This window comes from Xiphophorus maculatus, chromosome 11 (assembly GCF_002775205.1).
Source record: "Xiphophorus maculatus strain JP 163 A chromosome 11, X_maculatus-5.0-male, whole genome shotgun sequence".
Lineage (NCBI taxonomy): Eukaryota > Metazoa > Chordata > Actinopteri > Cyprinodontiformes > Poeciliidae > Xiphophorus > Xiphophorus maculatus.
The window spans coordinates 27373707-27388319 of record NC_036453.1 but is presented as its reverse complement, the minus strand read 5'-3'; the positions used below and the strand labels follow the sequence as shown (position 1 = coordinate 27388319).

General features: G+C 39.1%; 1 protein-coding gene across 1 annotated transcript in view; it reads right to left on the bottom strand.

Moving 5' to 3' along the window:
• Nucleotides 1-14613, bottom strand: part of uvrag (UV radiation resistance associated) — a 109422-nt gene that overhangs the window by 53428 nt on the left and 41381 nt on the right. The window contains exons 10-12 of the mRNA XM_014471637.2: nucleotides 11120-11207; nucleotides 10065-10125; nucleotides 7904-8069 (exon numbers count right to left, since the gene is read on the bottom strand). Of these exons, the coding sequence (XP_014327123.1) occupies nucleotides 7904-8069; nucleotides 10065-10125; nucleotides 11120-11207 (315 nt within the window). The remainder of the gene's footprint in view (nucleotides 1-7903; nucleotides 8070-10064; nucleotides 10126-11119; nucleotides 11208-14613) is intronic.

Genomic DNA, 14613 nt, shown 5'->3' with positions numbered 1-14613 from the left:
ATACACAGCATGTGTGCGTAATTTGTTTCAACTAATTAGGCTAAATGGAAGAACCAGCTACTCTCTATATTATTTGAGTATTTCTAGCAGCAAAGCTTTCTTACAGACTATATAGTGCCTTATTATGCTGTCATTTGGGCTACAAGGAAGTGGGAGTAAATCACTGTAAATCACTGACAATCAATCACCTGTTGGCAGCAGCAAAGGGAATCTTAAGGCGCAGCAAGTCGCTTCCTTGTTTTTTGATGTCTGAAACCAGCACACTCCCAACCATTTTATTTGTGTGAACTGATTAGACATTGTGGGGACGTCTAATCTACACATGAATCTGAATGTAACAGTTTTGATCTCCATTGTCAAAACAGATTCGAGAGGAGCAGGAAGGTTTTTGCCCTGGCTGTAAAACAAGGGACTGGATATTCACAATCCATCAGATGCTGAAGATTGACTGTCTTATCCATGTGTGTTGTGTAGACGTGAACAAGAAATACAGCCATGTTTCTGGAGCCATTTCTAGGGCGATGTTGACGCCCAATACAGGACGCAGCACCTGTAATAGATACACTCAGTCAATCGGTGGCGATGCAACACTCCCACAGAGTCTCACGATAGAACTACGCCAGGTGAGAGTGAGGCGCATGCAGAATAGAGAGAGAGATTGATCTATGACATCAACAAGACAGTTTGTTTTGAAATGTATCCACTCTGGAACCTGACTTCAAAAATGATAATTTCCGGTCTCTCAGGATGCCGAATCAGTATGCATGCACAGTCTAAATGACTAAAAAAACCCTTTGTAAATACACCTAAAATCATCTCTGTGGTCTGGGCCTACAATGTTGGGGATGCTTTTAACAACTAGTCTTTGCATCCACAAAGCAGAAGCTGCATCTGCCATCTTGGCAAAAAAGTCAAGCTTGTTCCCACTGCAAGCTGGACTCCATCAACACTGCTCATTGTCTTTGATCCTGTTTGTTGTATTTATAGATGTGATCTCCTGGAATAGTCGTGGAGAGGTGCGTGTCTCCCTGTGGCCCTCAACCAGTAAAAGATTGACTGCTCCTTCCTAAACTGACGTTCAGTCAGTTTAGGGATCTTGGCGTCTTGATCACAAATGAGGACCGAGCCGAGGCAAAAAGTGAAACTTTTGATTTGCCCGTTGGTCAGTGTTTCATCTCTCATCATGAGCTTCCTCCGAGGAGCTCTGAGGAGCTTCACCATGTGGGGAAGCTTGAAGTAGAGCAGCTGATTCGCTGCATCGGAAAGAGTCAATTGGGTTGCCTTCCTTTGGAGGTTTTCAAGGCACGTCCCACTGGAAAAAGATTCCAGGCCAGAACCAGAACTCACTGGACAGACTATGCATCCCTTTTGGTCTAGGAGTACCCTGGGATTCCCAGATGAGTTCCAGAGTGACTCTGGGAAGAGGTATGTCTGGGATATCCTGGATGAGCGAACGACAATGGACAGGTAGATCTCTGGATGGTTATAAACTCCAGTCACAAACACTGATAAGCAATGAAAGGCATGGCTGACCATGGCGGGTATGATCGCCACTCCTATCTTGTCTGTTTAATGATAACTGACATAAAAATAGTCAAGCCCCAGAATAATGTCGTTCCCATTGAAATGAGGTTCCTCTAATTTCAAACTGGCCTCCCTCCTTTGGCGCTTACACAGACCTCAGCACATCCTTGGACAGTTTGTTTTGTGTTTGAACCTATTGGGACTGCCTAAATCCCTTTCACATTCATTGTCCTTTTGCCAGTGATATGGTCTTTATAAGCCATCTTTTCTCCCAATACGTTTGAACAACAATAGGAGGCAGCTCTTGATTTCTAATAGCTGGCTTCTGGTCTCAGTCAAACCCTTGGACATCTGGATTGCATCTCTCCATTTCTCCCCCATGCAATCAGAAACACTGGAACAGAGCTCCCCACGTGAGCAAATGTGGGCGCAACATGTCCGCTGATTATAGAGAACATTTCGGACTGGTCCAACATTGTTTCTGAGATTGTCAAAGAGCACAAATAAAAAATTCCCTTACCTGCTAATACGTCTACTCCTCTTCCACAGCTTTCTCTAAAAACTCTTGCAGGGACAGTTTGAAATTCTGCCCCATTTTTTACTGAGACAAACAGTTCATATCAACACAGGACTTGACAGCTTTTCCTGTTGCAAAATCTGCTTCTATTTGAAAGAAGGCAACCATTATTGCCAACCCACTGAAGGGAACGGATAGTGACATTAACCAAACTCAAAAGGGTGGATTATCTTCACATACTTTTTACCACAATAAAGCTCTGGTGCTTGTAGCACCCGGATTAATGCGGACACATAGCAAAAGTCTGTTGTTCTCACAACAAAACTTGAATAATTCAGTTCCAGTCTCAAAGGTTCTTCAGTAACAATCTGACTAAGGTTTGTGAAATCATCCTAAAACGACATAAAGGTTTATGAGAGCGCAGAGGAAGGCAAGTTGAAACAATTAGCTTCAAAAGCAAACTTCACCGATAAATGCAACTAAATGTGTGCATCAACGTAAATCGTCTGCTTGAGGCTTTAAAGATCTGATCCTACACCATCTCATCGTGTAAACCTGACACTCATCACCACTAGTTACCTTTTTCCCATACTTTGATTACCCATTTTTGCACACCTTCTGCGGAAACTAGTTGCGTTCCATCTCCACGCACATCATTGCTGCCCACCGCGGCTCCAGGGGTCATAAACATGCAGAAAGAGGGTAGAAAGTTAACCCAAATGTTTGGCCCCACTCAGGAACACCTAAGAGCAATGGTGGCCTGTCATGTCTTTTCAACGAGTTAATGGCTCTTTTTTGTTGTTGTTGCCTGACGTCAATGTAAATATCCTGCTTGGTAGGGCTGGAAATGTGTTAAGTGACTCCCAGTGAGCCTCTCCAGCTGTTGTCAGACATAATCACACACCACACACACGCACAAAAAGAGAGGTTGATATTCAACACAAGCTCTTTAAATGTTTTTCCTTGACACACTTTCCTCCCAGCAGTTTATCTTCATATAAAAGTCAGTGGTGGATGTGAAAGCGTCTATGCTTATTTACATGCCAGTTCTGCAAGTGCATCTTTGCTGGTGAAAGAATGCAACACTTTGAGTGCGAAAAGAGCAGAAATTTTTAAACACTGGTATTGTTATTCTGCTTTTTAAAAGAGATTCTCATGTATTATTTTGCTTTTACTACACGTAGTCTTGAGTGTTTGTCTTCAATTCAGTACAAACCATTTCATTTATTTCACAACACATCATCTCAAGGCAGAGCCAATTCGATCTAATCATAAAGTCAAATTCAGAATCCCAAAACATCATTAACAATTAGATAACACACAAAATTTCATCCAACATTATCTTAGACATGAGACGCTTCAGACCAGAAATAAGTAAATGGCATTGATGGCTCAGGTTGATCAGACTGGAGACAAAGTTGAGAGAAAAGGCCAAGACGGTTTGGAAGAATGCAGAGGGATATTAAACATCTTTGGCAAAGGATGCTGAGCTGCCAGAGAAAAAGAAAAAGAAAAAGCATGAAGGTTAAAGGGTGATGGAAGATTTGAAGTGGGATGGTGTGACAGAGGATGCAACAGATGGGGAGACGAAGGAAAACAATCTGGTATGTTGAGCAAGCAGCTAAAAAGATGATGATGATGATGATGATCAACAAAGCAATGTATAAATATAGGGGTGAAAGTACAGACAAGTGGAAGCTGGTCTCTTTTTAAAAAATATATTACATCAAGTGTTTCTCATCACTTAAATGTTTTTATCTACTGAACGTTTGAATGTGAGGAATGTCAAATCCACAGTACAGAAAGTCCGTCCGAAGCATGCAATTATTTTCACAATGCTCAGTTGCTTCCTGATGCATGGTTACAAGACCATAACACAGACAAATATTAATCATTTTGACCTCTCTGCCATTACAGAGCGTCTCAGCAAATCACCCCAGACATCAAGCACCCAGACAAAGCACCGGCTGATGTTAGACTGTCAAACTGAATAGTTTTCCTCAATTACGTGCCGGCCTTGAAACAATAAAACGATAGAAAGTTACATAGCAAGGAAGTGATGTGTTTACATCCCCAAGGCATGATGCGAAGACCGTCAAAAGGCACGCTGTGTGATTTACGCGTTCTGATCTCTGAACACCTGAAAAGACTGCAAATACTGGGAGGTTCAATTTGCTACCAAGGCAACACAAAAACAAATCAAGAAGAGAAGAGTTTATCTCCGTCTGTCTGAGCAATTAAATTACAAAGGAGAGAAGATTGCTTTTATTATTTCAGATGATACTTGCTGAATATGTCCTGGAGTCCTAGTTATTCAGACCTTAAATAGTAGGGTTTGAATCTTTTGCAGAGGTTTTGGTTCAGAGAAAATTCCCCCGGCAATCTTTAAGAGCCTGCAGTCTAATAAACATGTACTTTATTTGGATGGCAGTTGCATGGTGGCGCAGTTAGTAGCATGGTTGCCTTGAGGCAATGAAAGTCCAAGATATGGCATGAAAGATGTTCTTACACAGTACAACATTACATTGTGTACAATGCTGTGCAAAAAGTGTAAGATTAAAAGTTTCAAATAAATTTTACTATCAGACCTGAGAGAGTACAAAAAGGTTTTATTTGTTAAGGAAAAAATGTTTCTGCGACAGACTGGCGGCCTGTCCAGGGTGTAACCCCGCCTCTCGCCCGAAATGTTCGCTGGAGATAGGCACCAGCACACCTCCTGACCCCACTAGGGACAAGGGTGTTAGAAAATGGATGTATGGATGGAAAAAATCTTCACGTCAATCTAGCCCTACATAAAAAACAGTTATTTCTTCTATACAAGCAGACTAATGACTCATCCAAGTCCATTACTAAATGGCTCACAGATGACAAAAGAAAGGTTTTAGAGGCACCTAGTCAAAGTCCAGATCTAAATTCAATTAACATGCAGTTGTAAGACTATAAGTGAGTTGTTTGTGTTTGAAAACCCTTCAATGTGGTGGATTCTAAATAATTCTGCAAAGAAGAGTAGGCGAAATTTAGCCACATACGTAGATGTAAGAGAGCGCGTTTAGATTTAAAGAGCAATTACTTTTAAGATGACTCAGGCTTTTTTCTCTCCACGAATGAAATTATGAGCTGAAAACTGTTTTTAAATGCTATCTAACTGGGTCATCTTTCTTTATCTGATATTAAAATTTGTTCAATGATCTGAAAAATATAAGTGCAACAAAGGGGGAAATACTTTTCAGGAACACCATGTTGTTCTAATTCTTTTAGTCAAGCCTGACGGAACAGAATCGATTTGATCACAAAAATCTGTCAGCACTGAATCACGTATAGGAAAATTACACTGTCGATGTCGTGAACTCAACTTATTGACTGGGGACACACTGTGCCGAAGTTACATTTTTACAACACCAGCCCGTATTTGACACCTGTCTCAATTTGCTAACAACCCGTCTGGCCTTCCGAGTCGATCTATCCAAGCATAAAATTGGGTTGTTTTTCTTTTTCTTCTTCATGTGTAAGGGCTCAGAAAAAATCTTTGAGTCAACACACAATTGTGTCTGCAAGTGCTTTCACACTAAACAAATGTGGATTAAAGTAAATACACATTTCCAGCTGAATTGCATTCTGCCAAGTTATTTCAACTCAAATAACGGATAGAGAAAGAACAGATAACTACTTAATGGAAGGAAATATTGGACGCAAGATAAATGGGCCACATTTAAGCTACAATTGCTTGTAAAATCAAACCAGAGTTGCTGCTTCAACCTGAACACAAAGAGGCTTTGCTTCTTCTGAAAGATGGGAAGTTTCAGAGGTGTGTTTTGTAGCATTTCACAGCCAAACCAAAATATTTCGGCATCTGACTTCAGTCCATCTGCTGTCATAATCAGAGAAGACGGGCAATTTACAACTCTGTACGTGTTTGTATAAAAAGGAAAAATCCCCCCTTATAGTGCTGTTTATATGACAGCACTGTGGAAATGTGTTTTTTTTTTGGAGGGGAGGGTTTCTAGATAAACAAATAATCAGCATCCTGAGTCACCGCAACCAAAGCTAAACAGGCATGATTACACTTGATCCCACAAGATCTATTTTATTGGGTTAACAAATTTATTGTTGGATTGTAAAACAAAGATTATTCACAGGATGTTTGTTTCGTGCAATTAGGTGGTTTGTCACCATTATGGGATTCTGTAGCCAAAGACGTGCCTGCTGGCCAAAGCTGCCCTACAAAAAACAATACCCAAGTTGAAGTCTATTAACAAAGGGCAAAATGTTGAGTTATAAAATAGCATGAAACATTTCAGTCATACAGACCGTAAAGGGGCATTACTATGTATTTTCCAGGCACATAGGAAAATATGTGCCTGGAAAGAGCACAATCAAGAAAAGTATGTTATCCTCAGTTGTTACAAAAATGCCATATATATCAAACATAACTTCAAAGAAATTTGATTTCAAAATGTGACACCTTGAAATTGGGCTTCTGTCTCTTTAAGAAGCTCTGGCTTTTTCTGACATTCTGCCTTCAACTTGTCATCACAACAATGCTTCTCATTGTACCTTTTAGAAATGTTCTTAGGAGAGCTGAACTGAGAAGGAGTTTATATGATGAGCTCAGTACACACCCAGTTCCACCAGCTGTTTGCTAACTGCTGCTGCCGTTAGTCTGAAGGAGCTGAGTGGTTTCTAAACTTATATCAAATCAACAGTATATGACAAAAATAACAATATGTCCACTTTAATGATCATTTGCTGCATATTTTGAAATTGAAAAGAGATTTTTATAGTAAAAAAAGGAAAACTTGGCATATTTCAAAATAACAAATTGGGATTTTTTTAAAATGCAGCTGCATTTAAAAGTGCTATAAGTTTTTCAGTTGAGGTGAGGATCTACTCCTCTGGTAGCATAATACATTTTGCTTAAAGAAGGTCAGTGTTTGTCAGATCTGATCTGTAAAGTCTTTCATTCCCAACATTTCTGAACGAAAGGGTCAAAAACTGACTGAAACCAGAAGGTACACCAGCAATCCCCGAGAGATCAACAGGAGTAGAGAGATTTCTTGGGGGACAAATTTAGAAAGAAAAAAAAAATCGAGCCAAACTTGAATGAGACATGGAGCAGAGATTGTCAAGAATAACGAGACGCCACTCGGTTCAGAGTAGCCACAGAAAGATCTCAGGTGGAAGAAAGGACTCCAGGCAGTCAAAGCCAGATCAGTTGGACATTTTTGTGTGTTTTGTGGCATTTATATAAAATGGATCCAACTATTTTTATGCAAGTTGGGGAAAAAAATCTCAGCTCCAAGAGTGAAAACCGCTGAACTGGAGACAAAATATCAACTGTTTTCTGTCTTGGGTCTGTGAGGCTAGAAGGGAGAAATAGCCCTTCAACAAACAACACACAGACAAACAAACGCACGCCAACACACGCCAGCACACACACATATTTAAAAAAGAAGCAACATTCTCGCTACAGAAAAACAAGAGCTGAAGTTTATTTGTAAATTCTGTGCGAATATTTATTGACGGAATCGTGGATTCTTTTGGCTCAGCGGGAACTTTGGAAGCGAAGTCAAAGAAATCCTCCAGAAAAATAATTCAGGCAAAAAATTTTGGATCTTTAAGAAAGATGACGCAAAGCGCAGAGCCTGCCGACAGGATATTCTGTCCAGGCAAGACACAGGTCCCTGAGAGAGCCATGTCCTACATTTAATAGACCACCTACGGGATCAAATCCAGAACTTTCCTTCTGCACTGGAAAATGGTTTCCATCTCACATGTTTTCACATAAATGTCATTCCTCATCACATACATCACAAGTCAATAGTCAATTATGATTGTCCAGACTCGTTGTCGGGTCTAACTTACTCTCTCTCCTTCTCAGTGAGTCTGTCAGTGATGGTGTCCTTGATGGAGGAGCGGGAACCCTTGTGGATCACTGGGTACCGGAGAGGGAGCTGGAGGAAGCAGGAGATCATCAGGACCAGGTGTGCCGTGTAACCCAGGGCGACCGCCACGCTCCCATCATCCTTTGCTGCGGCACAGACAGGATTTAACTCAGACTTGTTCATTCATCCGCCTTTTAAAGAGACAACATTAACACATCAAAGCCTGTCAGGCCGTCGTGTAAAGCGAATCCAACCCGAGGCGGCGGCACATTTATTCAGTCAGGAAAAAAGGTATTTCATTCCGGCCAAAACTTCAAAGCTTTGTGCATCCCTGTCTGCTTTGTTTTGGTGTTCTGTTACATGGGAAAATGAATTGCGCTGACATGATGTCCGCAAAGTATGAATCCAAACTATAATAATAATAAATCGCATAATCAACCAACAGAAGATGACTTTGAAACTGAGTATCTGAGGGAAGATGAGCGGTCACGCTCATGTGGGAGAAATGTTTGAGAAGTGGTACAAAATACGGAGCCAGAAAGCAAAATTTCCAGTTCAGCAAATGTTTTCTAAAGTTCTGTCTTTCTAAAGGATCACACACAAAAAAGTCTAGTGTGGGATAAAAATCTTAGACCAAAGAACTTGCTTTACATAAGAGAATTTAAAAGAAAAGAAGTCAACATGCGATAGGGTTCCACTTCTTTGTAATGACATACAAACATCACATGACGAGGAAACCATGAGCAAGAGTCTGAATCAATGAGAAAGAAAAAGAGTTCAGCAGTTTGCTAAAATAAGAAAACAAAAATATTAGTAAACATCTGAAAGTTGTTGTTTTTCTTTTTTTTTTACGAATTTAAGTTGAATACACACGCTCATCACAATTTTCAGATTTTATTGGTGTTAAAACATAACAACCATTACCTTTCCCTTCACAATTATCCCAATAATTTACACTGAACAGCCTAAGGGACAAAATACTTTCATGGATACACCTAAAATCGTCCCCACATGGACGGAGCCTTCGACTCGGGGTGTTTTCACACCTGATGCATAGACTTGGTTCGATTTAAGACTAAAATTGCAATATTTGCTACGTTTTCAGTTGCTGCAGCTTGCTTTCATGCCGCACTGAACCAAACAAAGCAAACTCTTTAAAAACCTGGTTTGTCCCTTTCCAGTGGTGGCTGGAAAGGTACAAACACTGACCTTCTAGAACAACTGAAGAAGACACTGAGGGCAACTTCCTCCTTCACGAAATGTAAACAAAAATTGAGTGGCGTCAGATTTTAGCGGTTGTAGGATTTCTCTTTTGTCTCTGGCAAAGTATTTTTCCCGCTAACACAAGACTCATGCGTTTGTTTTGGTTGTATTTACCCAGAATGCCCTGTACTATGGTTCACTTCCTGCTTTTAAAGCAGTTTCCACTTGGCATTCACAGAATTCACTTCAATCGTGCCAAGACCTAAGTTTTTAGGCGAACCAGATTGACAAATGTAAGCCGTCTGGAGCATAAAACTCCCAATTATTGTCATAGTTAAAGATCCCCAAAATAAATTCCTTCCAGTCTTTGTTTTTATTCTGTCCAACTCAGTATGGAGCCACCTTCTTTTTCTTTATTTCTGTAACTACAAAGCTAGAAATAATATGGAAAAATATTGGATTATTTCTTTCCATTTATTATGATTTTCCAAAAAGAAGGGAAAATAAAGAGACCAACAATACGCATGAGGGAACTTAAGGAAGCAAATTAACCACACAGTGTATTTGGAAAAGAACCGAATTAACCAAGTTCTCATTGAAACCAGGTGAGGTCCACTTAATTTTCACAGGCACATCTGAATAAAACAAAACAAAGAAAAAAAACAAAGCCACACTTTCCTGTGTTTCCATGATTTGATCTAATAAATAATAATAAACATAGTCATCTGACTTATTTTCTGTCCAAAAAGGGACATACACGCCATGGTTCACGTGTAATTGTCAGTTTAGCAAGGCGTTTCAGTCTGCAAGAGGTGGAACGTTCCAGATCCTTCAGTAAACATCTATCCACCTTCACAAGCTTTAAAAGGAAGATGAATAAATTGTTCTGCATGCTTTTCCCTCCCTGTAACCTAAAACACAAACACATACTAAATTACCTTGAAAGTCGTCCGAGTTTGGCAGCTTCACTCCACAGATGACATAATCCGACTGATTGACCTGCAGATTTAAATAGGAAGTTTCATATTAAGGACAACAAGCAGCCAGCAGAAACAGACCCACACAAGACGAGGGATCATGGGGGAGGAAACGGTGCGCAGCTGGCAGATGGATGTGCTTTAAATCATCCGGTTATTGTCTTGTGGTGTCCGCATTCCAAAGTTTAAACTTGAGAGCCAAATATCTTACAAAACTGAGTGATTATAATGAGTCTGTGAGGAATCGACAGAATTGTGAGGACTCTGGATGATCTCCGAAAGCAGTGAAATGTGAACTGTGAAATGGATATTAAAGGAAATTAGACATGATTTTGGACTAAAAATGGAGGTCTGGGGGGAGAAGGCACATCAAAGACTGTCTCCAGAGCTTTTTTAAAATGTCATTATTGCTCTGTCTTCAGAGACGCACAGAGAAATCAGCTGGTGATCATTTTCGGGACCGGACAAACAGAGACTCAAGAATTGGATCCTTTTCCTAACGTTTGCAATCATTAGACTACGTGACGTGTTTAAAATGAAGTGAGAAGTAGCATAGAGGTAAAACAAGCCATTTAAAATACATCTTGTGTATTTTTAAGTGATGCTGCAGTTGCTACATGTGGATATTTTGTTTGTTACTATGTCTTGTCTGTTTTATTTTTTCTCTCTTTCTGCAGGTGATGAAGCAGACTCCTAGGATGCATTCTACTTTTCTTTCTCTCCTCTTATCTTATTCTTCCCCACACCTTTCATAATTTATTTTCTATCTCTGTGTCCACTGAATTTAAAATAAACCCAAAGCAATTTCTAATTAAGTTTATTAACGTATCAAGTGGACCATCATAGCAAAAGCTGCAATGCTCCACTTGTGAAAGTAAATCTGTTGGGCCTCACCTTGACAAAGTGTCAAAAATTCAAAGTCCCACACTGGACACAGTACAAAAAATTAAAAAATCCATAAAATGAATGGAAAACATTGTGTTGTGCAGAACAGGAGCATCAGGCGGCAGTCTTACCACATCGATGGGGTAGATGTAGGAGAGCTCAGAGAGGAGTTGACGACAGCGGAAGGTGAGCTGGGCGTTGGTTTTGAGGAACTGCTCTCTGAGGAGATCAAACCAGACAAAGACATGGGCAAAGTGAGCAACAGGCAGGTGAAAACTTTAATAGGAAGTCATTAAGAGGCATAATATCGCGGTGAAAAATGCCAGTACAGTCATAACGATAAAGCAGAATATACGTTCCAATGAGTGTCATTTGTCAGATTAAAAGCACCTTTAAGCAGGTGTTAAACATAATTTTCACTAATGCTATGTATTAAAAATGTTTTTATTTATTATTCTGATGTAATATTCTAATTTCAAATGTCATGTTTTTGTTAACTACAAGTGGGAAATTATCATAATGAACAGAAATAAAGGTTCAAACATTCATTTGTGTGCAATTAATCTATATGATGTGTTTCAATGGAATAAGTCGACTTTTCAATAATATTCTAGTTTCTTGAATAGCTCCGTTAATAAAGATCCAGACAAATTGTGGTTTTTTGAAAATCATGTTCTTGTCTTTCATTGTCTTGCACTGTGCCTAAGAAAATGGGCCTAATTGTCATATTTGTAACTAAGAAAAAAAAGAAATCATGGATTATTGATTAAAGTTACATCATTGAATATTAAAAACATTATGAGGATTAATACACAATAGCTTGTTCTCTTCTCTTTCCTATTTTGAGGAGAAGTTAAAAATGGGCATGTTTTTCACATCATTAACATGCAGGAGAAAAAAAAGAAAAGAAAAAGCTTCTTGACATTAGAGTCATCTATTTACTCTGGTAAAGTAACCCAAATAGATGAGAACTGGGAAGAAAAAGAAAAAACATCCCTTTTTAAAACATTCTTGGAGTTTAAAATCATATAAATCTTTGTGTGACCAGGGTCTTGGAGTGTATGTGTTTACCCTGAGTTTCTTTTTTTCTTTTTTTTCCTTGTGTCCAGTACGACTCTTAAACCAATCCTGGTGGAGCATTGTGGGTAATAACCCATCATTTTGTGAAGATGAAAAGGGATTTGGGGTGGGGGGACGGTAATTGAAAGTGATCCATCCTCCCATAAATGCTACCAACCTTTCACTTGAATTTCCTTTCTGGCTTCGCCTGTGGTTAGCCATCTTTTATTATTTCTATTCTCCCAGCAAGAAACACTTTGGTGGAAGAGGGAGAGCAGATAGACTGGTGGGTGAAGAACGTTTGATCTGAAGTGTCCAGCAGCTTTTGGCTCATATAACTGGCTTTGCCCACCATACCACCTCATTTAAAAGTATTTTCCTAAAGCATGCAAACTCGCCCAACTGTCCCTTTGAATACTTGCAGAAAAAGGTGATGAGTAGATCCTTTTTTTCCATATTTTCTTCTCTCCCGCTTTGTATTGTTGAGTTAATGTGCAGGAAAACCCGTATACCTCGGATATAGATGAAAGTGGTGGAAATGTCAGGCTGAAAAATAAGCAAACTCTACCAAATACTTCATTTGATCTGCACCTAAAACTGCATGAGTAAAAACTGAACGATGTTTAGTAGCTGTTTTTTCTTCCCAAAGAATTTTGAGGCATCAAGCAAACTGAGTGTTTATTCTTTGAATGCTGATGCTTTTCTTTACATTTTCCCTCCAACTGAGACCGTTGCCCTTGTGCTATTTCAACTATACAAATATCAAAAATATTTAGCTATGAAAGCTATGACTTTCATATATTTATTACTAGGAGTGCATCAATTGCAGTTTTCTGGCTGATCACTGATCTTAAAAAACCCTGACCTGCCAGTTCTGGCTAAATCTGATCCAGATTTACTTTTTTGACTGAAAAGTTGCTAAATATAGCGACAAAGTCACTATGTTGGCAACAGTAGGGTGACGATTGTTTGCCCCTCTCACGGCAGAGAAAACGGGGCACAGCGGCTGATTTTCAGACCTTTGCAGAGGTAGATAAGATAGGGTTCACATGCAAGTATCGGCCAATTACCCATCTCCCAAAATTAAGAAAATCTAGGCCAATTTAAAGGTGCATAGCATTTTTAACTATTGTTTTTTTAAAGTATCTTCCAAATACTTTAAACAGAATACTTTCTCTAACAGAATAAACAGGATGACTTGAAAAATATGTAAGCAGCTGCTCAGAAATTATGAGAACACTTTGATTTGATTTTCCCACCAATTATTAAGAAAAGTATAAATTATTTTTGACAAAATTGTTAGTAAAATATAAATAAAACCTGATTTTTTTTAAAAAAGATACTCATTTTGCATTGTTTTATTGTCTGGAGTGAAATAAACAAGCTATTGGTTTATTGAAAATATTTTTTTTAACTTAATGCGACAGGTGTATGAATTAATTTGGGCTTACCTGCAAAACCCTCTACAAGAATCAAACTTGAAGGAGAGAGTTGGATCTGTAGCTTATTAGTTTGGATACTTCCTGCATCAGTCTGTATGCACAGTTTAGAAGAAATGCTTCTGGAATAAATAAAGTCTCACGTCATCTGCTTTGACAGCCTATGATTTAGAAGTGATGCACTTAGCCGCCCTAACAAATCACAGCTGAGGTAAACTACTGTGATTTCAAGTTGATTCAGAGTGACAGAAACAGTGTCGGGATGCCAGGTTTTGGACTCTCCAACAGAAACTGATGTACTTGGACTGAACGATCGAGCACTTTAACTATTTTCATCCATTCACCATTTGCATGTTGGAGCATCAGGCTAATTATTATTGTAACGAAACCTGAAATGAGCCTGTGGAGAAGCTAATCAGCTCTGCACGGCCTTTTGAACTGCATGGGTTTTGATCAAATAGTTTTTTTGTTTTTTTTTACCATCTTAATAAAAAGTGATCAGAATTTTACTGGTAATTACCACGATGTCAGGTATTCCAACACTTTGTGTGAGCTTTAGCGGGATTTGCAACTTTAATCGCCGTCAGATCTGAGCCTGAATATATTGTTAGCACGCAAACTGTGAAATTTTGACACTCAAACTACAATAACTACCAAATCTTGTATTTCATTTGTAATAATTATAATGCATACTCCAAGGGGTGTGCAATTAAATCACAATTTTTTTTTTGTATCCAAACAATCACAAAAAAAACCCAAAAAACACATTTGTCCAAAATAAAAGATATAAGCCTGTTTCTTTTTCCGAGTATGTTCTTATTTTGTAATGCCTTTCGACTCCGTCATGACTGAAATTGAAACGTGCGGATGTGTTTTGAGTTAGCGGAATATAAAGAGGAGAGAAAGAGCAGCAGCGTCCAGAAAACAAAAAACATGGGGTCAGCTCAGGCGCCTGGAAGCGAGACACGAATCAAAAACACATGATGGACGAGATTTGCTACTTGGTGGCGTCTGCACCACTGGAAACAACAAATCTGTTTAACCATCTGAAACTTAACGACACTTATCTGTGGGCAACTTTAACACAAAGTGAATTTATTAAATACATTTTCCCAAAATCTTAATAC